This window comes from Xyrauchen texanus, chromosome 21, assembly GCF_025860055.1.
Source record: "Xyrauchen texanus isolate HMW12.3.18 chromosome 21, RBS_HiC_50CHRs, whole genome shotgun sequence".
NCBI lineage: Eukaryota > Metazoa > Chordata > Actinopteri > Cypriniformes > Catostomidae > Xyrauchen > Xyrauchen texanus.
In genome coordinates, this window is record NC_068296.1 from 28983082 (window position 1) to 28999121 (window position 16040).

The window sequence follows — 16040 nt, forward strand, 5'->3', positions numbered from 1 at the left end:
ATGGTGCTGCAGTAAGCAGCAGTTCTGCGGACGGAAATGCCTTTTTGATGAGAACGGTCAACGAAGAATGGCCAGACTTGTTTGAGCTGAAAGAAAGGCTACATCAACTCAGATAACCGCTCTGTACAATTGTAGTGAGCAGAATAACATCTCAGAATGCACAACACATCGAACCTTGAGGCGAATGGGCTACAACAGGAGAAGACCACATCGGGCATTTTATTAGAACTGTAGTGTCATTTTATTCATTTCATGCTATTCCTGATGTGAAAGTCTTAATGAGAACTTTCAAGTGGAGACCATCTTGAGAAATGTGTCTGTCATATCATGATACAGTAGGTTTAGATTGAGCACCTGCTGACAATATTCCTTTTTGTGCTTGCAGACACCTGAAGACCACGAGGCAGAGACTGGGATCAAATCTAAGGAAGCTCGCAAGTATATCTTCAACTGCCTGGATGATATGGCACAGGTAGGAGTTTGTATCTTTGTTCCTACCACAAAACCTGACTCCAGCTTCAACAGAAGAAAAGATTATGGCTCATCGCTAATAATAACCTTCCTTTCACTCACACTATTAAAGTGTTTTTTTTTTCTCCAACCTGGTGTGGAGAGTTTCCAGTAATACTCACACCTCTGTTAGACAACAGAAACTGTGTTATGTAACAAAGGACATGACTCAAAAGCACAATGGTGAACTAATGCTGCATGGGAAACTCAGTTCCCTGGGTGCTACTCAACGATGAGACACATGACTTATGACCTTTTAATTCTGTGAGTTATTGAAATCAGCACGTCTCATCACCGGCCAGCCAATGTCTGAACAGGCCAAGTCACGCTTTCGCCAACAATGACGCAAACTTCAGTTTGGATATTTACATAGGAACCGACTCCATCCCACCTCATCAGATTAAAACGGCTGATAGAATTTACAGCAAATTCAGATGAATTCATAAAAAACGAATTATGCTTGTGCTCAGACACGTTTAATCTACAATGTATTTACAATGTGTTTTACAAGAATTAGATCAGAGCTTTGATTTCAGGTCAGGTCTTTTGGCATTATGATGTAAGATATGATACTGACTTGCTCTGTGTAAAGAACTAGTTCACCAGGGTTTGCGTTGGAACATGATGTCAAGTCCATCAACAGACAGATTACATTTATACAGACATTTGAATGTGCACAAAGACAGTCAGTACCTTTAAATACACTTTAAATGTTCGATTTGGGTCGGACTAAAACAAAAAGTCATCATGTAAAATCTTTAGCGAAGTTGGACTAATAGACCTAGATAATGTGATAGTAGCTTGGCTTCGTCCAGCATATATACATGTTAATCGGACCACAAGTGGCCACGACATTGTGTGCTTGCTCCGAAAGACAGAGAGGATGCATGACATATATTTAACCGTATTTGAAAGACTTCGTTGAAATATTCGATTAGGCATTTTATCATGTATACTTTACTGTAACGGTGTATGTAAACGTACTGAATGTATTTATATTACGCAAGATAAACTTATTTATATGAATCTCAATCGCAAGAAACAATGTAACACTGTGTCGTAACCAGGCGCAATGCAATAAGATTCCACCAACAAGCATAATGTTATGATAATGTTAATACAGACTGATTCTACATATTTGATGTTTTTAATGTACAGTTATGGGGAGCAGGATTTTGGACAGACACAACGTCGTATAGAAACCAAGCGATCGACAGAATGTCCTTGCACCTTTTTATTGCGTTTCACTTTATCACGTTGCATCTGTTAGGACACAGTGTAACACGCTTATGTGACAAAATATTGTCTCCTATGATGTTAATATGTTTTATTTATTTATTTTAATTTTTGAACACCACCATTCATCACACTGTGATTGTCATGACAACACAAAATTTTAAATCACCATTGATTTGCATTGTACACTTTTACACATATAACCCTGCCTGGTTGAGGGATGAAAGAGGATAGTTTCACTAAAATACATCCCCAGTGTGCCTTTGATAAGGAGAAGAGTATTAGACATACTCAAGAATGCAAATAAGTAAATATTATAAAAGAATAATGATTAGAATTATAATAATTATTATATAAATACTCATTTATTATTACTATTAATAATATAATTATATTATGTAGCAATATACTAATATAATTAATAATAAGTAAAAAATATTGATATATTTATATAATACACATTTTTTGTATTTAATATAAAATTGTTATTATTCATAAATAATAAAGAAAAGTATTATTATTGTTACTATTTATTAAATTATCTATTTAAAGGGTACCTATTATGCAAAATTCTCTTTTACATGGTGTTTGTACATAAATGTGAGTCGGCAGTGTGTGTACACAACTACCCTACAATGTTAAAAGTCAACCTACTCCTCTTTCTTATATTTCTATTCATCAAAATCAGTGTGTCAAAATGAATGATTTTCATTCTGCTCTAACGTGACCTCACTTTAGAACAGGCCTCGCCCACAACTGGTGACGTACTCCACCCTATTTTCATAGATACTCCCCTGAGTGATCTACTCACAGTCCGCCATTTTTTTCTGTGCTGGAGCAGATGGAGTGAGAAGAAAAATGTCTCGGCTTCATAAGTTTCATAAGTGTTCTGTTGTTGGCTGTAAAAGTAAACATTAGATTCTTCATGTACTCCCGGCATCAGAGCCACTGAAGACGTAGTGGACAAGTTTTGTTTTTGAAGGAAATGTGCCCCAAAACATACAAAAATGTGTGTTTGTTTGTGCAAATCATTTTACACCTGACTGCTTTATGATGAGTGTCAATATAAAGCAGGATTTAAAAAATATTTATTCTCAAGCATGGATCAGTACCAACTGTTCGTGTTCCAACTAAAGTTACCATTGTCTCTGATTGTATTCACGTAGACCAGAGCTATGTCATTATTTTTTAGCTTACTGTCTGTATAATTCATAACCTCACATGTATTATTCACAATACAGTAAGGTGATTGTCTTTTTGAAAACTATTTTAAATTTTCTGTGAAACTTGCTAAATAAACTGTAACACAGTTAACGATGGGCAAGGAGGAGGCGAGAACTGGCTTGTCAACATAAATGATAATTTAATTAACCTCAAACCAAAAGCATAAACAAACACACACATGACGGACATGCCCGTAATTCTCTCTCTCTCGAACCATCGTCACCGGCCGCCTTTATCCCTCGCGCGCCTCATCAGGCCGATTGGGGACCGGGCGCGCGATATTCCGACCGGCCCGCCCCCTCCGCTCCACAATCCTCCCGGCGTTAACTCAGGCCGGGGTGCCACCGGCATGACGTACACTCCCCCGCCCCCCCATCCCTGAGGCGGGGTGTATCATGCGTCCCGCGTGATCATCCCCGCCTTCCTCGCCCTGGGAGGAGACAGGAGGGGAAGACAACAACAACAAAACAAAATAGGTGAGGGTAAAGGCCAACAAGGTGCAAATGAGAGAGAGAGAGAAAAAGCTCACTCACCGGTTCTCTGATGTACCGTCACGTGGTCCTCGAACACTCCTCCATACTCAGGCGGACGACAGCCGCTCTAACCCCGGGCGAACCGGAGTGAAACCTTCGACCCCCAGCGGGCAGAACGCGCCTCCGCTTTTCTGGCAGCAAATGGGGACACTCCTCTGCCCCTGGCAGCGGCTCTACCGCTCCGGGCGGTCGGAGAGTTTCTTCCCTTGACCCCTCCGCGTCTCTGGGGACGGCAGCGGCTCCCTCGCTCCAGGCAGTCGGTTATCCAGTCCCCACTTGCCCCGCGGACGACGGCCGTTCCCCGCATCTGGGCGGTCGGGCTACTCCGTCACCCGGAAGATGGCAGCGGCGCTCCCCAGGGTGGACGGCAGTGTCGAGGACTCTGCGACGGACATCCCTCCTCCTTCCCGGGCTTTGGCACCAATGTAACACAGTTAACGATGGGCAAGGAGGAGGTGAGAACTGGCTTGTCAACATAAATGATAATTTAATTAACCTCAAATCAAAAGCATAAACAAACACACACGACGGACATGCCCGTAATTCTCTCTCTATCGAACCATCGTCACCGGCCGCCTTTATCCCTCGCGCGCCTCATCAGGCCGATTGGGGACCGGGCGCGGATATTCCGACCGGCCCCGCCCCCCTCCGCTCCACATAAACATTAGCTAGCAATAATATGAACATTTTTAACTAAATATCAATAAATTTTTGCCAATTTTGTCGCTTGTGAAAAATCCACCTGAAGTAATGTGAGGCAGAGAGCAGACTTTTTTTATTTTTACACTGTTCACAAGCTGTAAAGACACAGCCCTCTTTCTGAAAGGGGTGGGAGCAGCAGCTCATTTGCATTTAAAGAGACACACATGAAAACCACGTGTTTTTGATTCCACCCAAAAAGAGGCATATATAACACTGTATAATAAATGATTATAATAAACTGACACATTCTGTGGACAATTGAGACTTATATTACATCTTGTAAAAAGGGGCATAATAGGTCTCCTTTAAAATAAATAATAACAATAATAAGTAAACAATTTGAAGAAAAAATAAAATAATTAAACATGCATGAAATCTTTGCAATGAGCTGACTTAACTGAACAATGTAAAGACACCTTCAGAGTCCTTAAGAGAACAGACAGGAAAGGGTGTGTGTGCTTGTGTTTGCTCGGTTTCTGCTGTTGCAAGCACTGCCAGAATGTGTGTGGAACATCTACACCGCTGTCTTCATGATATGCACCTGCCTTTAAAATTTTACACTCAGAGTAAGACACTTGTGCATTCACCTGATTTAAGCTGAACAGTCAGATCTGAGATGGAGAACAAGTTGAGAAGAATGGTTGTTCTGAATTTCATCAACTTCTAGAGACAGGTTACTAAATGTGTGTGCAATTTGTGCACAGCAGCTACTGTATGCAGTCACTCCTCTCGTGTGTGTCTCCGAAAGCGGCTCACATTCTGCACCCTGCTCTAGTCCAGCTGACCACGGGCTGATTATTTTCCCCTCGTGTCAAAGATTATTTCTTTATCATGCAGCAGGCTTTCAGAAAACAGAGTAGAGAGAGAGGGGGGAAGATAAAGAGAGCCAGAAAGCGTGGATAGGCCTAGAATAGCTTGCATAAAAAGAAAAAGGACCTCGATTTGCACACATCACTGGCAGTTTATCTGATAGCTCGGGGAGGTTAGGCCACAGATAAACAGCATGCGCTAGCCATCTCTGAGCAAGATTTCCAAAAAAACAGCTCTGCTTTACTGGCCAAAACCCCAAATCAGACAAAACACACTCACTAATGCATTCACACCAGTTTTACATTCAGAAAGAAATGTACTAAATTACATGTCATACTTTTTTCCCTCACCTTTTTATGTCTGCTTCAGTGTCTAAAAGGTTACCTAAAAGTTTAGTGAATAGCAGTAAATCTGAGAGCAAATATTTGGGAATATCAAAGAGGTGGAAGATTGTTACTGTCCTCAGAGAACGGCACATGCTGACTGACAGATCTGCGTGTATTATTAGATCTGTACATGCCAAGCACTGCGAGACGAGGGGGTTATTCACACTCAGATGCTTGCATGTATTATTTACAAATACTGTAAGATGTAAGTTGGCTCAGAAGATACAGTTGACAGATTCCCTCATTTGGGAACACTCAGGCTTTGAATGCTTACATAGAACACACATCCAGTCCTTAAGGATTATTCATTCCACAATTATGATTGTTAATTATCTCGATTGCCCAAATTCAGGGTTTAGCATGGTCCGACATACATTTTGTTAGCATTTTCTATGCTAATTGTTTTTGGAAAAAATCTGCTGAACGGTGTTCTAGGGACTGTTCACTGAGAACATGTTTTTGTGTTAAAAAAAAGCTAGGTGCAGTGCAACAAACAAAACAGGCTGAAGGTGTCTCAAGACATTAAATAGACTGAGTTTACACAGAAAAACAATTCCAAAACTGCACAAATGGGCGCAAAAAATTCTGCTGAATTTGGTGGAATTCTTTGACGATATCTAAAGTAACTGATAAAGAAGCGGTCAGATTCAGAAGACAAGAGCTAGTAAACCCTACAATTTTTTTTGCTTTCTGTCTCTCCTTTTCGCACTCTCATTGTTGCTGTTTGCAGGTGAATATGACCACAGATTTGGAAGGCAGTGACATGTTGGTGGAGAAGGCAGACAGGAGAGAGTTTATCGACCTGCTGACCAAGATGCTGACCATTGATGCAGACAAGAGAATCACACCCATAGAGACACTCAACCACCCCTTCGTCACAATGACACATCTACTGGACTTCCCACACAGCACACAGTCAGTTGAAACATATCAGCAGTACCAGACCACATGAAGAGTCTTGTATAGTTTATAATGAATAAATATGGATTATGGTGAAATGTTGCTTTCAGATTACTGACCTTGTCCATTGTTCCTACAGCGTCAAATCCTGCTTCCAGAACATGGAGATTTGCAAGCGTCGGGTGAACATGTATGACACAGTCAATCAAAGCAAGACCCCCTTTATTACACATGTAGCCCCCAGCACATCTACCAATCTCACCATGACCTTCAACAACCATCTTAACACTGTGCACAGCCAGGTCAGTATTCACTCACACACGTTTACCTATATAATGGATAGAAATAAAGATACAGTATATACCATATATATATATATATAGTTAATGATAATTACTATAAACTAACCCTTTACCTACCCTTAAAAGAAAACTTGCATTCAATCATTTATTAATCATTTTTCCAATTGAGGATGTACCCAAATTTACCCAAAGGGTGGTTTTGTCAGATTTAGCTTATGGCTGGAGACAAAGTTTTCCCTGAACTAGGTAAAGGTAAAAACACATTCAAATAAATGGCAAATTCCTATCTATATGGCAATATCCCAGTACCTTCTGTTGCAAATTATAATCGTGATTGACAAACCTAAATTCTAATCCTAAAAAAAGTAAAATAAATAAAGACCTTGTTCAATCTCTTTATGATTCATGTTTGTATTTTTAGGATGTCAGGGTTTTTTTTTATTTGTTTTTTATTTTGCTGACTTCTTGCAGCAATTTTGACCACAAAAATGTAGTTTGGTCAGAAACGTACATGCATTCACACTTATTTTCCCCCATATTTGAGTTATCATCAAAAAACTCAGCTTTTCCTTAGAATTTCCCTTAAAGCTGCACATAAATAATTGCATTACATGCAGAGACCCATTTGCAGTGGGACAATCTAAAGAAATTAGTCTAGCATTGCACCATTGACCACAGGCAGTATTGAATGACTTCCTTCTGGGGTGTGCACACCGGTCATATCATAGGCCATTTGGGCTATGTGTGTGTGTGTGTGTGTGTGTCAGCCTTGCAGCCCTGTCACAATGTGCTGATTAACAAGATGACAGCTTCTACTTCCTGCTTGGCTTGCGTTTTACTACTTTGCGGCCTTAAGGATTGCAGAACTTTGTTCCTTTCTCTCCTTTTGTTTCCTCCTGTTTTGCCTCAGTGCAGTTTAGCTTCACTAGGGAGCATTTGTTGAAACTGCTGACAGAGAGCCAGGCATGGATCTTGTAATTCCTTCATTTTGAGTTCTTAGATCCACCCGAACTCCCCTCAAATAAACAATGTCTGAAGTCAAAATGTCATACAGCTGTAATGTTTTAGCATATATCTCTGCCTTTCTCTAACATCAAAATATGAACAAATGCAAACAATTACACCACTTTTGCAAGCCGAATTTTAACACAAACTTGTCAGTATATATATACACTTACCACAAGCAAACCAGTTTAATCATGTGCAAATTGCACTGAGATGGTGCTGTGTCATATATATTTAAATTAAGTCCTTTTCATTCTTTTTCATACTATAAAAACTATGCTTAAAAAAGGTAGTGCCTTTTTTGCAAAACTCAGCGCTATTTATGTGGCATGATGTAGTCAAGTCCACTTTCGGGCAACAAACAATGCAGACAGTGCATACAAGTAATCGGCGCTATCAGTAAACACAATTTATTGTTTGTGAATTTCCCACTCAGCATCTCTCTGACATAAGAGATGGTCTGGTATGTGTTGGTCCAAGTTTGCATTGAGTTTTTGTGTAGTTGTGTGTAAGACTGAGGGAAAGATCATGTACTGTAGCATTAGCCAGCTGTGAGGCTGAAGTGTTTATTTTGTGTGATGAATGCCATGGCGGTGTATTGATTAACTCGCTCCCCTGGTGCTCGTCGACCTTGCTAAACAGGGAAAATGAAAAATGAAAAGCACTGTACTGAATTCTCCATGTACAAACTTTACTGAAAATACTATAATTACTAGCAGTAGCATGAGATGAAACCATATTGCTTTGGTAACAGATGAAAGTGAATACCACTAGCCTAAATTAAAATAACAGGTTTTGTAGGGGTGCCAGAATTTATCAAAAGATTAAAGACACATTGTTTTTTTTTGGGGGGGTTTATCTTCAAATGTTCAACATTAACCAGATCTTGGAACCAGGTTAGGGTTAGGTTTATGGTTGTTACAGGACTCCTTATAAACACAGTTATGAATATCACATGTGAATCTCGCAAGACCTTTCACAAAACAAATGTTACCTTCTTGACATGGCCCATTCGTACCTGAGCCTTGACATTTCCCATATGAGAACCACAGCGCAACATATCAGTGGCAGAGCATTTGGCTTGACCACTAAGTCATGGCTCTAATCATTCTTTTTAGATCTTTAGTGCTTTAGTGTACAGAGAGGACAGGAAATCATGGATAAAGAGAGGGGGAATTAGTTGGAAACATGATGCATGCCAGACTCGAACACACATTTCCCAAATGAGAACCGCAGCTCAACATATCAATGTTGGAGCACGTCAAGTCAAATCATTTTTATTCGTATAGCACCTTTCATAACACACATCGTTTTAAACCAGCTCTACAGAAAATCAGGCATTAACAGAAAATTAAACTGTAATATCTATAATGTCTCAGATTTGTAATTGTGTAATTTGATAAAAAACAATTGTGAAATGTGTTTAAAAATAAGGAATTAAATAATAATTGTATTTAGAAACCCAGTGAGCATGCCGAAGGCGACTGTGAACACAAAACTCCAGAGGATCAGCATGTGTGATGACTGCTAAGCCATGGCTCTTGCCATTCTTTTTATTTATTTATTTGCTTTTTGTTATGATTTATTTATAGAAATAGAGTGAGGACATTAAATCATGGGTAAAGAGAGGGGGAATTAGATGAACATGATGCAGCCCAGATTAAAACCCACATTTCCCATATGAGCACCACAGCTCAACATATCAATATCTGAGCATGTGTGCTGACCACTAAGCCAATACTCCAACCATTCTTTTTAGTTTTGGTAGATGTGGATATCACATCTTCTCTAAAGAGTGTACGCCTTTTCCTCTCTATGGCAGTGTTATTGCACTCATATTTTTACTTCTAGCTATATTTTTTGTTATTATAGCGAGAAAGTGACTAAGATAGAAAGATGTGTACAGTTCTATTGAAGAACATATTCAATTCACTGTTCTAGACCGGCGAGAGGGAGTTCCCTCGTTCATCAAATCTCGAAGGCACAAATTCCACATTGATAGATGAATAAACAGATGAATGTGCTGCAGTCAGGCCGGATTAAAAAGCACTGGAGGGGAAATCTAGTGTGGAGGCTTTGAAGAACAGATTGTCTCTCCCCTCACCAGTTAGATCTCTGTGTATATTTAATCATAGCTTAGCGCAAAGAGGAATCATTATCTGCTGTTAATGAGACTGTGCAAATTCAATAAGTTGAAGAGGCTTGCATTGATGGAGACTGTAACACAAGAGCATTGATTGAAGCTCTCTCACCTCTCTTTTCCTCTTCCCTCTCGCTTAATAATCATTTTATGAAACATGCCTGAACCCTTATACAGCCTGTACGGAATAACAGCTAATAGAGCATTTGTTTGGAAGTTGCTGAATAGTGTTATGGTATTTGGACTGAGAAAGTGCTAGAAATTTGACCCTGCTTGCTGTTTACAGTTTATGTTGTAGGGTTGCCATGTTGGTGTGACAAAGACAGACCAATAACCGATTAAAACTAGCCCAAAACCAACTCAATGCCATAACTGAATGCAAAAACACAGATTTTATATTATGCATTTTCAGATTTCCTTTCACTTGATGGTCTACTACACTCACCTAAAGGATTATTAGGAACACCTGTTCAATTTCTCATTAATGCAATTATCTAATCAACCAATCACATGGCAGTTGCTTCAATGCATTTAGGGGTGTGGTCCTGGTCAAGACAATCTCCTGAACTCCAAACTGAATGTCAGAATGGGAAAGAAAGGTGATTTAAGCAATTTTGAGCGTGGCATGGTTGTTGGTGCCAGACGGGCGGTCTGAGTATTTCACAATCTGCTCAGTTACTGGGATTTTCACGCACAACCATTTCTAGGGTTTACAAAGAATGGTGTGAAAAGGAAAAATATCCAGTATCGCGGCAGTCCTGTGGGCTGAAAATGACTTGTTGATGCTAGAGGTCAGAGGAGAATGGGCCGACTGATTCAAGCTGATAGAAGAGCAACTTTGCCTGAAATAACCACTCGTTACAACCGAGGTATGCAGCAAAGCATTTGTGAAGCCACAACATGCACAACCTTGAGGCGGATGGGCTACAACAGCAGAAGACCCCACCGGGTACCACTCATCTCCACTACAAATAGGAAAAAGAAGCTACAATTTGCAAGAGCTCACCAAAATTGGACAGTTGAAGACTGGAAAAATGTTGCCTGGTCTGATGAGTCTCGATTTCTGTTGAGACATTCAGATGGTAGAGTCAGAATTTGGCGTAAACAGAATGAGAACATGGATCCATCATGCCTTTTTACCACTGTGCAGGCTGGTGGTGGTGGTGTAATGGTGTGGGGGATGTTTTCTTGGCACACTTTAGGCCCCTTAGTGTCAATTGGGCATCATTTAAATGCCACAGCCTACCTGAGCATTGTTTCTGACCATGTCCATCCCTTTATGGCCACCATGTACCCATCCTCTGATGGCTACTTCCAGCAGGATAATGCACCATGTCACAAAGCTCAAATCATTTCAAATTGGTTTCTTGAACATGACAATGAGTTCACTGTACTAAAATGGCCCCCACAGTCACCAGATCTCAACCCAATAGAGCATCTTTGGGATGTGGTGGAACGGGAGCTTCGTGCCCTGGATGTGCATCCCACAAATCTCCATCAACTGCAAGATGCTATCCTATCAGTATGGGCCAACATTTCTAAAGAATGCTTTCAGCACCTTGTTGAATCAATGCCATGTAGAATTAAGGCAGTTCTGAAGGCGAAAGGGGGTCAAACACAGTATTAGAATGGTGTTCCTTATAATCCTTTAGGTGAGTGTATATAAAGCAAAAAATTGCAAAGTTTAACATGCATCAAGTTCATAACCTTTGAATGAAAAAAGAAACAAGCCTGATAAAGCCAACGTCATCATTGCTAGATGTTTTGTAAAATGTACAAAGATAATAATAGGTTATAATAATAGGTTACTTTTATATTATATCAATTTAATAAAGAATTTATATTGTTTGGGTTGTATATCAAACCTTCAACTATGTTTATAAGAAGACCAATTACACAGAAAATTAGCACACCTAGCAACTCTGTGTCATTGGATCACATTTTATTTGTACATCTATCTTCGTTTTGCTTATATCAGCAGTTTATTTAAATTTTTTGCTATAATTTTGAATTTTACCCCATAATCCTCATTGTGGCTCCACCCACTTCCCATATACCACACCCACTTCTTCATGCTTTTATTTGTTTGTTTGTTCGTTGAACCCATCAATTCCTTTAGGCCACCAACCTGGCTCCCTCTTCCACCAGTGCCACCCTTTCCCTTGCCAATGCTGATGTCTCCATTCTAAATTACCAATCTGCACTCTACCAGCCTTCTGCGGCCCCTATGGCCGCCGTGGCCCCCAGGACCATGCCCCTCCAGCCTGGTGCACCCCAACTCTGTGCCGCCAGACCAGATCCCTTCCAGCAGGCCCTCATTGTCTGCCCACCTGGCTTCCAAGGTGGGTTATGCTATAAAATTGGTTATACACAGTAGCTACTTTGCTCCTGATATACACTATTTATATAGATGGTTGTACCAGCCATACAATGAATATAGCCATCTAATGGTGTTCCCCATGTTATTTTTTCCCAGGTTTGCAGGCATCACCTTCTAAACACACTGGCTACTCGGTGCGGATGGAGAATGCGGTTCCCATAGTAACACAGGCACCTGGTGCCCAACCTCTGCAGATCCAGCCAGGCCTTCTGACACAGGTATAGGATGACACTGCCCCATTGCCATAGCAATAAAAAGCCACATGTCCTAAACTAATTACACCCCTCAGACTTTTCCAAATTCACAATTACTTCCGAATTTGGCTCCAAAGAAGAGCAATTAGCATGACCTACTTTGTTATAATGATATAAGCATAATTTACTCCCCCTTCAACAAAGCCGAGAAGACACTCTCATTTTGTGGCCAGTAGATTAATTGAAGCTGGGCTGAGTTTATCTCAGTATGCACTGCAAGTAAGTTAAAGGGATTGTTCACCCAAAAATTAAAATTCTGTCAACATTTACTCACCTTAATGTTGTTCCAAGCTCATGTGACTTTCTTGCTTCCTTGGAGCACAAAAGATGATGTCAGGCAGAATGTTAGCCTCAGTCACCATTCACTTTCATTGCATCTCATTTCCTTACAATGAAAGTGAATGGTGACTGATGTGGAAGTCCCTAATGTTCTAACTAACATCTCTTTTTGTATTCCATGAAGATATAAAGTTCATACAGGTTTGGAACGACATGAGAGGGAGTAAATTATGAAATAATTGGCATTTTTGAGTGAACTAATCCTTTATTGTTCACATTCTTTGAACAACCGGCCTTTTGCTTGTTGGAAATTTTACCTCACTGTTGGGTTTCTTTTCAACCACCTTAAAAGACCAGAACAGTTTGGGGTAGTCATGGCGTAGCCATGGTGATGAGCATGACAAAGGTTGGTTAAAATATCATACACAGGATCTGACGTTGCTAGTTCGAATGATGCGCACAAGCCTCCGTTACTAATTTGAAAACCACACTTTGGAACTAGTTACGACAGCTTGGTTTGTTTCTAACAAATTATTGGAAAAACAAGGATGTGTGTGTATGAGAGAGAGAGATGTGATTACCTTGCAGTAATGAACAGTAAAGCCACCTTTTCACTGCATCTGACAAACGACAGACAATAGGCCTTAAGTCATTTGTTTACAATGGAGGCACAGGGGCTGCGTGGGGTTTGGACCATCTACGGATGCAACATTTTCGGATCCGATTTGAGCTTCGGCTGCTTTGAAATATTTAAACTTCTGCATCTATATCGTATCTGACTGCCCGACTGGATGTGGTGTATTCATTTAAAACTATCAGTGAAATGTGGCCCTTAGAGTATGTCCCGACTCTCAGCTGTGATCGGCAGTAATGTTGAAGATGTTATTTTAACTCTATCTGTCTTCTATAATTTGGTAGTAAAAGTGAGAGACAATTCTGGATTAGCGGAGTGAGAGACAATTCCATATAACTTAAAAGTGATTTGTGCACTGAATGACAACACAGTTTGTTAATGTCAGCTCAACTCATTCACAGGGACCTGCTGAAAAGACCACCATTGCTGGTCACATGCAGCTTATTTTGTGTTTTAGGTGCTGGTCCCCCACCATGGGATGCTGGTGTCTCCACCAGGCTTTTAAACCATCTTAACCAGCTTCATCAGAAAGACAATGCTGGCCAACTAGCTTCACCAGCTAGGTTTTGCTGGTGTAAAGCATGGCTATGCTGGTCCACCAGCTAGACAGCACCAAGCCAGCACTAACCAGCAGAACCAGCCTAGACTAACATGGGAATTGCATGGTTAAGCTGGTCTTTTTAGCAGGGGGATGAATGAAAATGGACATATCTTGCTGCGTGTGGTGATTAACAGTGGTTTTCCAGATTAAAATTGGCAACACATTTCCGTCTTCTCTCTCTGAATTCTTTACTGCTTCAGGGCCTCAACTGCCCCCTTCAACACAATCAGTCAGACCGCATCACTCTTGGTGCCAGTGGAGTGGGTCTCTACAAGGCCGCGGCTTTTATCTGGAACAGGAATGCAGAAAATGCGAAAACAATTGGCGAGGGAGCAGCGGTGCTCTCAGAGCCCTGGGGGTAACAAAAGGCTTTCACCCCGCGAGGGCAGAAAAGCTGTTAGAGGGGGTTAGTTAAAGAAATGGCCTTGCATGGAAAACTCTACTCTTATCTAGGTTACCATGCCTGGGCAGACGGTACAATTACACAACCCAACCCAGAGTGAAAAAGTAGGATGCGAAGTGTCAGGAATGTAGGCAAAGGGCTTTGGGGACAGAGTTCTGATGGAAATATTCGTGTCACTGTTGTCATGGGTGGAAAAAGTATGTAAAGGACGTATACAAGGTATGCACTTTAAACCTGAAGTATGTAATTTCTGTGATACTAGTGCCACCGAACAGAATTGCAAAAATAAACAATGTTGTCAAAACAGCTTTCTGATTATGCTGTTGTTCAAATCATCAAATAGTCCCACCCCCAACTCACACCATTGTTGTTGGGGTGGGTCTAAGTGGGTCACTCAAAACAAAGGAATTTTGTAGTGCTAGTGTCACACAGACAGTGTTTACAGTTTTCGAGAAAATGAACCTATGCATGGCTTACTTATAGTTGACTCTGCATATTAAGATGGGATAGAAGAAAGTATTTTAACACTGAAAAAGTTACATATTTTAGCTTTAAGGTCTCTCACAATAACATAAATGAAATGGCTAAATGTAAGTGCATTCCCATTGTCAAACGAATATGCCAAACTTATTAAAAACATTATTAATGCCATTAATAATGAAATTATAATGTTTGCTTCAGACAAAACGCCATTTTCTTGCAATCCATGGTATATGTTTCTAGTCCAACACTCCATCAATAAAGCACTTGGGGCCATGTGTTACAGTGATTTTTACCATGAGTAAGGAGTGTTCTCAGGCAAATCGTGAAGTGGACACGGTTAACCTTTATTAAAATCACTGTAATGCATACCCTGTGTGATTAATGGCTTTTATAAAACTGTGGCAACAGCAAAATGAAAAAGACACAAACGTTCAATAAATATTTTATTTAGAATAATAATCAGAATAAACAGTTATTTCACCAAGAAATGTAGTTCATAAGCCTAACTGTAGGCTATTTATAGTAGCCAAGCTACGAATGTGCAGTCACAGCATTGTGCATTTTACAATGACTTTGAGTGCAGCTCATCTATTTTCAAGTGAAAACTATCTGTTTTATAAATGGAAAAACAAAGAAACAGGAAATGTGTAATCACACCCGGACAAATAGCATAAAACGGGGTTCCCACGGTCATGGATTTTAAACCTGAAAATGCCTGGAAAAGTCATGGAAATGACTATAGGGAATATGATTTTTTTGTAGTTATGCTAAGACCTGGAGCATAATCTTTCATCAGCTAGAAAATGCTCTTTGTGATTGCAGTCTCTATAAAAATATCTTTAAAAATAATTCATTATCCAGTAATCACGAATGACTGGAAAAGTCATGAAATTTCATTAGTCAAAAGGTGTGGGAACCTGTAAAAGTATTTTTCCCTATCACCCTACCCTCCCTCTTTTGTTTGAGTGCTGTGGTCCATGCCAGTGGGCCAGTAAATAGATGTGCAAAGGGTATTAAAGAAACAATTCATTAGTTGTACATTAAACTGCTAATCAATAAAGCTGCATTAAACTATTAGAGCTGCAGACAGTCTTCTTCAAGCTCACATCTTTAAACAAATTATGCTTGGCACTCCCGCACTCCTCCACAGCCATACAAAGCAGCCCCTCACAAAGCCTCTGAATGGGGCCCCTGAATTTAATTAAAGTCAGAGTTGATTTGGAAAATGTCTAACACATCAGCACACTGCCTGGGAGAT

General features: G+C 40.2%; 1 protein-coding gene across 3 annotated transcripts in view; it reads left to right on the forward strand.

The window, feature by feature from the left end:
• Positions 1–16040, forward strand: part of hipk2 (homeodomain interacting protein kinase 2) — a 130923-nt gene that overhangs the window by 89108 nt on the left and 25775 nt on the right. For 2 of the 3 annotated variants that reach the window (XM_052152029.1, XM_052152030.1), the window contains exons 5-9: positions 386–472; positions 6132–6316; positions 6441–6603; positions 11868–12090; positions 12225–12346. In XM_052152029.1, coding sequence (XP_052007989.1) covers positions 386–472; positions 6132–6316; positions 6441–6603; positions 11868–12090; positions 12225–12346 — 780 coding nt within the window. The remainder of the gene's footprint in view (positions 1–385; positions 473–6131; positions 6317–6440; positions 6604–11867; positions 12091–12224; positions 12347–16040) is intronic. The other variant, XM_052152031.1, reaches the window with a different exon arrangement.